Source organism: Anopheles darlingi, chromosome 3 (assembly GCF_943734745.1).
Source record: "Anopheles darlingi chromosome 3, idAnoDarlMG_H_01, whole genome shotgun sequence".
NCBI lineage: Eukaryota > Metazoa > Arthropoda > Insecta > Diptera > Culicidae > Anopheles > Anopheles darlingi.
Genome location: NC_064875.1, coordinates 62,417,042 through 62,427,041, shown reverse-complemented (window position 1 = coordinate 62,427,041; position 10,000 = coordinate 62,417,042). Strand labels below are relative to the sequence as shown.

The 10,000-nt window shown below is 46.6% G+C and overlaps 3 protein-coding genes across 4 annotated transcripts in view; 2 read left to right on the top strand and 1 right to left on the bottom strand.

Annotated features, from left to right (window-relative positions):
• LOC125958044 (PR domain zinc finger protein 5-like) overlaps nucleotides 1-1,351 on the top strand; it is a 2,694-nt gene extending 1,343 nt beyond the window's left edge. Inside the window, exons 3-6 of the mRNA XM_049691148.1 lie at nucleotides 1-388; nucleotides 471-640; nucleotides 735-876; nucleotides 989-1,351. The exon at nucleotides 1-388 is cut by the window's left edge and continues 129 nt beyond it. Coding sequence (XP_049547105.1) covers nucleotides 1-388; nucleotides 471-640; nucleotides 735-876; nucleotides 989-1,153 — 865 coding nt within the window. The 3' untranslated portion in view covers nucleotides 1,154-1,351. The remainder of the gene's footprint in view (nucleotides 389-470; nucleotides 641-734; nucleotides 877-988) is intronic.
• The window catches only part of LOC125958037 (opsin, ultraviolet-sensitive-like), a 12,789-nt gene continuing 4,043 nt past the window's right edge, over nucleotides 1,255-10,000 (bottom strand). The window contains exons 1-5 of one of the 2 annotated variants that reach the window (XM_049691129.1): nucleotides 7,908-8,039; nucleotides 5,373-7,812; nucleotides 5,101-5,297; nucleotides 4,903-5,040; nucleotides 1,255-4,409 (exon numbers count right to left, since the gene is read on the bottom strand). In XM_049691129.1, coding sequence (XP_049547086.1) covers nucleotides 1,437-4,409; nucleotides 4,903-5,040; nucleotides 5,101-5,297; nucleotides 5,373-7,812; nucleotides 7,908-7,910 — 5,751 coding nt within the window. In that variant the 5' untranslated portion in view covers nucleotides 7,911-8,039 and the 3' untranslated portion in view covers nucleotides 1,255-1,436. Of the gene's footprint in view, nucleotides 4,410-4,902; nucleotides 5,041-5,100; nucleotides 5,298-5,372; nucleotides 7,813-7,907; nucleotides 8,866-10,000 lie in introns of those variants that run through there. The other variant, XM_049691130.1, reaches the window with a different exon arrangement.
• Nucleotides 8,997-10,000, top strand: part of LOC125958062 (E3 ubiquitin-protein ligase sina) — a 3,896-nt gene continuing 2,892 nt past the window's right edge. The window contains exon 1 of the mRNA XM_049691180.1: nucleotides 8,997-10,000. This exon is cut by the window's right edge and continues 2,892 nt beyond it. The gene's annotated coding sequence lies outside the window, so the exon portion shown is untranslated.

The window sequence follows — 10,000 nt, the reverse complement described above, 5'->3', positions numbered from 1 at the left end:
CTTTGAGCAAAAGTTTGCGCTGGATATGCACCGTACCAGGCACGATCAGAAGCGCCAGTTCAAGTGCGATTATTGCCCGCTCGAGTACTATACGAAACCGGAGAAGCTCCTCCACATCAAGCAGGCCCATCTGAAGGTGTTTGAGGTGAAGTGTCCCGACTGTGGGTTACTGTTTAAAACCAAAAACGAGCTTAACCAGCACGTCAAATCGCACACGGACACCCGTACCTACATGTGCAGTGTATGCAAGTTCGGTTTCAAGTCGCAAACGCATCTGAGCCGGCATACCAAGAGCGTCCATCAGGAGGTCCGGTATAAGTGTGACTACTGTAGCCAATCGTACTGTCGTAAGGATAAACTGCGGATGCACATCGAAAAGCAACACAACGTACGTAATCTATCGATCGATACCTAGCGTTATCGGAGCGGAGTTTCCAGCACCTAACTTTGCATTATTCTATTTACCGTAGATTCAAACCTATTTCGTGTGCGACATATGCCTGCAGTCGTACAACACGCGCAGTAAGCTCGATGATCACAAGGCGCACCATCTAAATCCAAAAGACCAACAGTGTGGTACCTGCCTCTCGGCATTCCTCACGCAGCAAGACTTTGATGAACATAGGTGTATTACCTATAGGTATGTAGGAAAAGAGTGTAGGTTTGATTCATCTAGATTTTACTTGAGAGGTAAGAGTGAGCCTCATTCCGCCGTATGCTGAACTCTTTGACAGGGAGAACTACATCTGTTGCGATCGAGACTTCAAGTTTCACTTCCACTACAACAAACATATGTTTCTGGTGCACGGCGAGCATACGAACGTACGCGTCAAGCCAACCGAAGGATTGCTTATGGGACAGTTTCGAGCGATGCGCGTAAGTATCCCAACGGAAGATGTATTGGGCTAGTGGAAAGATGATTCTGATGACTGAAGAACGCTTTTTTAATCTATTTTTTGCTACTTTCGTACATTTATGTTCACTGCAGAAACAAGAAGAACGTTGCGCCAAGTGTGGTCAGGAGTTTCCAACACGCACTTTCAAAAAGCAACACATGGCTAGCTGTGATGGTCCCGGTTACTACGTGGTGGAGTACATCGACAACGGCAACGCAACGGATCAGTTGCCGCCTATTGAGTCGGAGAGCACGTGAGTGAACAATAGTCCAGGCACAAATCGGGCTCTAAAACGCACCAATTATCAATACCATTGTCATCATACATTACGTTACATCGTTAAGAAGACGCTTATTTGTTTTTTTTTTTTAATATACAAGACGTTTATATTTCGAACCTTGTCACACAACCCTTGACGCATGGTTCACGACCCGTGATATCCGTGGCGATCTTATTTTAGCAGCATAATTATCCGAACCCTATCCCTGCCGTGAATCGTATGGGGTACCTAACTACCTACCGGATCATTTCAATATTTCGCTAGTAAGAATGTCGGTAATTTGGTGTACAACGTGCATTGACTCGACGCCCCCGATTGGCCGTTTGCATTGGCTGCCTTTTGTTGGACAAAGTATGGAGTATTTTATCGAGTTCCACCCGATCAATGAGACGCAGAGGACCCTTCTGTGCTCTTTTACTAATGAAATCAATCCGATCGGTCAGGTGCCTCATTCTTCTGTTACAGTGAGCCAGACGAAGGCAGCGGAGTATTTTATCTTCCTGTTCCGCCATTATCTGCCGCAATTTGGGGGATGGCCGTCGTGGGTTTGGTTGTGTGAAAGAATTTGAACGCTGACTATTGTCACGATGATATCCACGACCGCCACCACCGCCGTTGCTGGCTGCTCTCATCGATGCAAAACGGTCATGCCGATAATGTTGGGGCTGGTGCTGATAATGTTGCTGTTGTTGGTGTTGTTGTTGCTGCTGTTGACGCTGTGCTGCAGCGAATGAACAATTCGAGAAGAGAATATTCTCGACCAGTTGTGGTAGATGTACTGGCATTTGATAATCTTCTTCGTTGCCATGGTTGCGAGAAGCACGATCCAACCACTCCAGCCTCTGAGGATCAATCATCTGATCGAACGTGTTCAGAATGAGAGACTCTTCCTTAGGATCGTGGTCACCATTCGAATTGTTTGGCTGCTGTAGTTCTTGTTGCTGCTCCACTTCTCCGTCGACTTCTTCGTCTTCATCATCATCATCATCATCTTCTTCTTCCAGATTGCTTATCTCCATCGCATCTGGTAGTTTAATTTTCTTCGTCGGAAAGTAGTGACATGCTGTCAAGGCAATACGACCCTTTAAACCCATATCCTTCGCGGTAATCTTGCTCAATCGTTGCTGCTTCCTCAACTGCTGATACTCGGCAATGATGTTGGTATAGTTGCCATGATCATACGAACTGAAGATATATGCCAAATTTTCATTTATGGCTTTTTGTGAACTTGGGTCGATCGTTTCAGTAGACTTTTTGAGTGTGCCCGCCGCTTGGATCAACTGACTCATGCGCTTTCGTCCTTCACGCATACCGTACACACCAAATAGGACCATGTTCAGTTGTATACGTGCCTTTTCTACTTCTTTCGATTGTATTACCTCCTGCTGAAAACGTACATAGCGCTGGAACATATTTTTGACACTATCGAAACTCTTCAAGAGCCTCTTGAAATGAATGGTAATGTGAAGGGCAAGCTTATTCGCAAGAGACGGTACTTTGTGGCGTTTCATAAGTTTTTCGTTGTATTCCCTGGTGTTCTGAGGGTTTACGATTTCTACAAACTGTGAAGCGAAGTCATTCCCTTTGGAATCCTCTTCTTCGTCTTGTACCATTGGATAAAGGGAAATGTCGGAGAAGATTGGATCCGGCAAACCTAATTCCACAAAGGTGAATTTCTTCAGTTGCTGCAGTTGATGGAGGCGTTGAAACTCGATAAAGATTTGTTTGTAATCGCCGTGATCATAAGGGCTAAAAATATAGACCATATGTTCATTTATGACTTGGCGCAAACTTGGATCGAGCTCCTCTTTCGGTTGCTTCTTCTTGAGTACGGCTACTTGCTTGATCAGCTGATTCATCCGCGTTCGACCCTCTCGCATACCATACACACCGAACAGGACCATGTTCAAGGTTCTGCGTGCCTTTTCGCACGCCTGCAACTGCAAACCGCTTTGCTGGGCGTGTACATAGCGATCGAAAAGGTTCTTAACGCTATCAAATGGCTTCAGCAGCTGCTCGAAAAACAAAGTAATATGCCGGACTGCTCTCCTAGATTTCTTCGGTATGCTAGATATGACAATCATCTTTTTGTTGTATGCCGAAAGTTCTTGTTCCTTTAGGAATTGTACCAACTCCGAACGGAAGGCATCCTGCTGGGCCGCTGAACCACCTACATGTAATACGTTGCCTACCAATTCAAATGTAATCATTAGCGTCACCTCGTGTTTCACCCTAGCCAACTGAAGAAACTCCTGTCCATGAAGTGACAGCAGTAGTTTTGCATTCTCCTTGCTGAGACAAATTTTTGCATTTGACGTAGGCTGGTTAGCAATGGCTGATTCCACTAGTTTTTTATCCGAGGATTCGTCATGGGGTTTTACATGGCTCACGTTACAATCTGACTGTTCGCTGGGACCACTAAGCGGTATGAAATCGAGTTGCTCTTTTGGATGGTCCGCGCCTACAGATTGTGGTTGGGGAGGTTCGGTTGATGGGGTGGTAATCGTTGCCATGCTAAGCTGCCCCTCGCTGTCCTCAGGAGGCAGGAGCTCAGAGAAACTGTAGTTGGAATCTTCCGTAATGCTTGCCTCGGGAAGTGTTACCACTTCCGTAGGATCATCGTCCTTTTTTACCGTTGGTTTAATCTCCTCCAGTATCCCACCGGTCTCTTCTTTCACATAAACAGGTGTTTCTTTTTGCTGATCATTTGTAGTTGCACCAACTGTGCTGGACGAATGGCCATCGTTTTTGGACTTTTTGTTGCGCTGGAAAACCCTTAAACCGCGATGCTGCTGTTGCTCATCTGTTTCGGAATCTTTAGTTCCTGTGACGATCATCTGTTCACCCCGATCTGGTGGTTCCTGGCGCAGACCCATTGTTTCCACAAAACGATGGTAGAATCCATTCGGATTTTCGACAAGCACTTCGAGATGTAATTCACAACTGCTTGCCTCATAGTCGGGCAAACTAACTACAGATTCCTGTTGTCCGGCTTGCACATCGGACTGTTTCGATCTTGATCCGGCCTCTGGGGGACACGACTTCCTTGCACTGCTGTCCAAAGGGTAGATCGGTCTGTACGAATGAACGTTCTCCGACGGTATAGGGCAACTAAAGATGCGTGATGGCACGTAGCAATTGTGAGCCTGATGGTTTGTTCGGCCACAAATGCTGCATTGCTTCGCATTGTTGTTTCGCTTGAACTTTTGTACCAGCGGAACATTGTCCTCGGTCTGTGAGCATGCGGCAAACCCGTGACAGTAGTTACACCACGTGCGTGAAACGGAAATGTAAGATCCGAGGAAAGGACATTATAGCGTATCACAAGCAAAACACGCCTACCGCATGCCGTTTGTAACCAACGAGAACCTGGACAAGCTAACAGAGATCGGAGCGGACAATCGGGGCAGTCGAATTTCCACTGTATATTTTCGGGCTCCAAGAGCCTCTCGATCACTTGTATGAATACTTACCTGGTTACTTACCTGATACTCGACAGCCTTCTTCTACTAATGATCACCGTCCCCGTTAGGCTTAAGTTGAATCGTTTGTTACAAGGCACGCGATAGGCTGTTATGTATGTTTGTTGATAAGTTGCCAAAGGGATGTCAAGATCCCTTCAATTGCGATGCGGTGCTATCGCGCTCGAGAACCCGAAGTCCATGCGTTTGGTTGGACATTATGCGGGCGACGTTTTTGTGGAACTAAGCAGCTAGGATAACTTACCGTGCTGTGATATCGCCGCCAGTTATCAGGACACATGGTGGCGGAATGCCCTAGAATACCGCAAATATGGCACTTTTTCCTCAAGTTTGGCCGACAGTTGGCACAGTCGTAAACGAAGGAACGCGTACGACTACCGCACTAAAATAGATGACAAAAAAGATTAGCTGCCACTGAAGTGTCTGCACAGAGAGCACTTACATTTAGGCAAATAGTCATCGGGCAGCGTGGTTCATGGTGACCTTGTTTGCCGCATATACGACAGACGAGAGGCTTAGGAGCATTTTGGCATTTGTAACGCAGGTGGCCTTGTTCTCCGCAATTGTGACAAGGTTTACCTCGTTTTGGAGGATCCGGATATCGATCCTTATCGATGATTTTCCACTGGTCTGCTTCACCTGGACAATGAAAAAAGGCAAATAAAAATCAATCCTCGATACAAAATATTGTGACATTGTAATCAAGGTATTTACGTGGCATATCATCCATTACACGCCGCATGCAGAATTGACTCTCTGTTTTTGAGCTGTTATAGAAGAGGTGCATTTCCTTGTTCCAACCTGGTCTACTCGTTTCTCCCGTCATCAGAGTGTCATCCCGTAGGAAAGACGAATCATCCATTTCTTCTTGCAGAGTGCTTACATCCGAAATTTCCACGACATCATCATCTGTATCGCTTAAGGTAACAGTAGTGGCACTGGCTGCAACTTTGCGACGCTTCTTTTTCTTTCCTTTTTCCTCCGCTGCTGGTTGCTGCGGCTCGAAGGAAGCTTCAGGACTTAGTTCAATTACTGCACTTATAGCTGCTTTCTGATCTGGTGCCTGATTTGGTTGCTCAATATCTTGATCCTCGAATTCAAGATCATCCTCGTCATCGTCGTCGTCGCCATCTGATACAGCTTGAATTATGTCTGTTAGCATGCAGGCAAACTCTTCGTCGGAAAGGTTTTCAGAGTTATACTTTCTTCTTCTCTTAGTTCCTGTCGACCGTTTTTTGGATGCCTTGGCCGATTCTGCTGTTGGTTTGTTCTTTGAAACAACAGGCTCTTTGGAGGATCGTTGGAGAAACTCTTCAATGTCACTCTCGGAGGAAACATCTTCTATGCGATCGAGAACTGTGGAACTGATGGCTGCTTCATTTCCAGAGCCACATTTTTTCGATTCCGTTGGAGTTGCTGATGATTTATTGCTGATCAAAGTTATGTTGTAATCGCTCTCCGATGAAATACTACTGTCGTCGTAGCACACAGTGTCGTTTTTCTTCTTGGTACCGATTTTAGAAATCTCCTGATACATGCTTTCCGATTCCGTGTCATGCTTTGAGCGCACGGATGGTTTTGATGCAGTTTTGCCAATGGGGACTGCCGCTGCATCGGTTCGTTCTACCGTAAAAGATTGATTGGCTTTATTTTTAGATTTTGTTTTCCCTTTCGGAATAGGATGTTGCTCTACGATAGGAGCATTTGCCGTGTCATTGTTTTCTTCAATCATTTGATCCTCGGCGATTGTTCCATGTGATGCTGGAGAGTGAGATTTTGATCGAATGATGGTGTTGATAGCAGCAGCTTTCTTCGATTTGTTTTTAGCTTTTGAAACCATCTCCTCGCCAGTTTGCGATGGTTTGCCAAGCTGTGGGTTACCTCCTGATATTTCGTCTGGTTGATCGGTTATACGAGGCGTAGATAAAAGAGCTTCTTTCGGTGTTTTACTGCTGCTTGTATCTAGACTCGTATTCCTATCTTGGTCAGTGACATCGCTACCTGTGCCAATGGTACCGTCCGACGAAACCGAAGGGGCTCGTTTGTTGGTTATTGATCTGGATTTCGTATTGGCTTGAAGGGATTCTCTCAGCAAACATTCTGTTTCTAACTCATCGTCGTTGGGAATAGATTCGGCAAAGCTATCGTTCAAGCGAGAGCGATCGTTGTGGCCAATGAAGTCGTCGGACATGATCGAGCTGTTTGAAGGGCTAAGACAGCGCGGTGAGGTTGCTGTCATTGGTCCTTTTTTCTTCTTGGTTCTCTTCGATTTCGGCAAAACGAAACTGTCCTGAGCCACCTCATCATCGCTGCAATCGATGCAGATTTTGGGCGGTGGAGGTGCAGGGATGAGCTCAACGTCGGTCGTGTCCTCATCTGACGGAGGAACACTGCTCGGTTTCAGTTTGGTCGCTCTCGACGGTGGTTTCGCTTCATCTTCCGATGAATCGAGCGAAATTTCGGCAACAACTCGTAGCTTAGATCCAACTTTATCCGCTAATTTGTTCCGCACTGTGGTTGCTTTGCTTTTCTTCGCTTGGATTCGCTGCTTAGTAACCTCCCTCTGTTCACTCCCTTCGACCAGATTTACCAAACTTGCCAGCCTCTTTTCAACTGGGTGTTTCGGAGACTGTTTCTTCTTTCGTTTCTTTTCCTTCGTCCCAGGACTTTGTGCGGCATTCGTGGCGGAATTGCCTGCATCATTACCGCTGGTACCGGAATTTCTCTGCAAACAATTGCCCAACAGCGATTGGTAGGGGACAATGAATGATCTTTTCGGTTCGCCAGTGCTGTGATCGGTGCTAGTTAACTGTGTACCGGTTTGTTGTCGTGGATTTGCGGCCATCGGTTGGATCGAATCGGTAGCACTCTTAGGGAACACTCGCGCTTCAGTCTTGTTTCTGTTGGATGATAAAAAGGGACGCGCAGGTTGCTGTGGAGTGTTGGGTGCCCAGTAGCGTTTCATTTTAGAAGCCCTCGGTTGGATATTCACGATCGCCGTGTTCGAGACAACCCTAGACGGCGTGGAGGTAGCTCCGACGAACGATTGGGGCCACTGCATGTTACCGTCCTGGTTCGCGGACTCATCGAACGTATGATGGAGTGATGAGAAGAGTTGCTCTTCTAACGCCGACAACTCGCTGCCTTCCAAATCCTGCGGAAGGTTTATTCCCATGCAATTGAAACAGTTTTTTCGCATTTGATTTGTGGGATTTGTTCTGAGTTACATCATTTAAAGCCGTTGCTTACCATGATTGCTTCGACTACACACTGTATGAAATGTACAAAATGGGTGTGTAAAAGAATGAAACTAAGCTAGGGACACCAACTAAACCTTAAATTTAACCTAAATATCCACGGAAACCGATCACCACATCTTCGACTTCAGGCTTTTCAAACACGCGGAAAATAATGAACCAAGGTTTGTACAACAATCTATGTGTACACTGCAGCGCATAACTTTACGCACGGAGTATCGTGCAAGAATCATTGGACTGCTTCTCAGATAGATTGCATTTCAATTTATTTATTAAATGTTTTGTTATAGATTCGAGAAAGAAAGCATTTAAACAATTTAGAAACACTGTAAAACGGTAATATCCTAGTCGTAGTCCGTTAAACTTAGCGCTTGTCGATATCCTTGGCCCATCGGTGAATTACCGCTCCCATTACGTGGCAGTCTGTCCTTCCGGCTCTGTACACGTGGTGGCCGTTTCCGCCGGCAACGTTTCCGTGATAGCCAACCATGGCAGACGCTTCTGCAGCTCGATGCGGTATCTGGGGTGACTGATGGCGTACACGTAGGGATCGAGACAGGCAACAAACTTGCAGGCACAGGCCGGGAACATGGTTACTCCTGGCGTAAGCAGGCTTTTGTCGCCGAACGAACCAATCAATGCCAGCACCGCGTAAGGCGTCCAGGAGGCAACGAATAGGAAGCACACCGTAATGGCGGCCTTGGCAATACGAATTTCGACGGAGGAATCGTTTTTGTTCTGATTCGATCGTAGCGATTCCACGTTCATCTTTTTCGCCTGATCACGAAGTACTTTCTCGTGGTTGACCACATGCTTCACGATATGGCTGTAGTAGTAAATGATGAGGCTCATCGGTAGTACGTAGCTGAACGTGAAAATCGTGCCGACGAACATGCGGTTGTCGAATGTTTGAGACAGGTAGTCGAAGGTGCAAGCTGTGAGGAAGCCCTCTGCAAAAGAAGCGTAAATACAAAGGAACATGGTGTTAAAGGTGATTGATGAATCACGCGTAAGTCTCACAGGTTGATAGATCTTTTTTTAAATCGCTGTTTTCGACTTTGAAAATAAGCCGGAATTTTCAGAAGTGTCTAGGAACCTTGGGCAGTGTTGCCAGTTCTAGCGGGTTTTATGCTGAACTGTTTAAAGGGCCCACTTGTGCCGGGGGGGTTCAATAAAAAGAATATAAAACAACTAAAATCACTGGTGTAGATTAAAACCCGATTTTACAATACGTTTGCTTCTTATTCCGGTCTGTTGCAGTCGCTAGAAACGTATTCTCAGCTGAACCGGAACCCCTGGTCAACAGTGCAGTATTCGATCGTCGATCGTGCACGAAGAGGAAAGTGGCAATGTGGAGGGGAAGTAAAAACATTTCGAGACTCGTAAAAAATTGGAGTTCAAGCTGTGATGGCAATTAAATAATTGAAAATAGTGAAATCAAATTACCACGCCACGCGGCCGAAACTACGCAATAGTTGGCTTGAATGCTGTTATCGACCGGCCTGCCCTCCAGGTGTATGCTTCCGATTCGCCAACATTAGAGGAGCTCTAGAGGCCAGCAGGGAGCGGATGAGAAATCGATTGATAATTGCGTGTCTCGCCGAGGAGAGACGACACGGTGGTCTGGCAAAAGTGTTGTTTAGTAGCGGCGGAACGACGGGTTCTAGTTGAGTGTGTCCAATCGTTTGCCACGGAGATTCTCCGGCGCACCGGCGCTACCCAACAAGTATGAGAAAACGGGCCAGCACCTAGAGGAACTGCACGTAGCTCGTGCGTGGAGGAAGGTATGGCGGTTCGTGGCGATACGTAAACCAGCAAGTTACATCTACAGCGGCAAGGAAATAGTGGTGCTGGTGTCGAGCAGGAACAAATAGATGCGAACAGTCAATCAGCAGTACCGTGAAGACATCGATCAACAGCACCTTTGACCGCTCGTGATTGACTATCACCCTTGCGCTATTGTCGCCCGAGCAACTCACCCAAACCACCGTGAGAGTGGCCAGCCTTTCTCTACACCCGGACCGCAAAACGGACTTGACGGATCTGGCCACGAAACGAACGGTGGCGACGGCAGCAAGGACGACG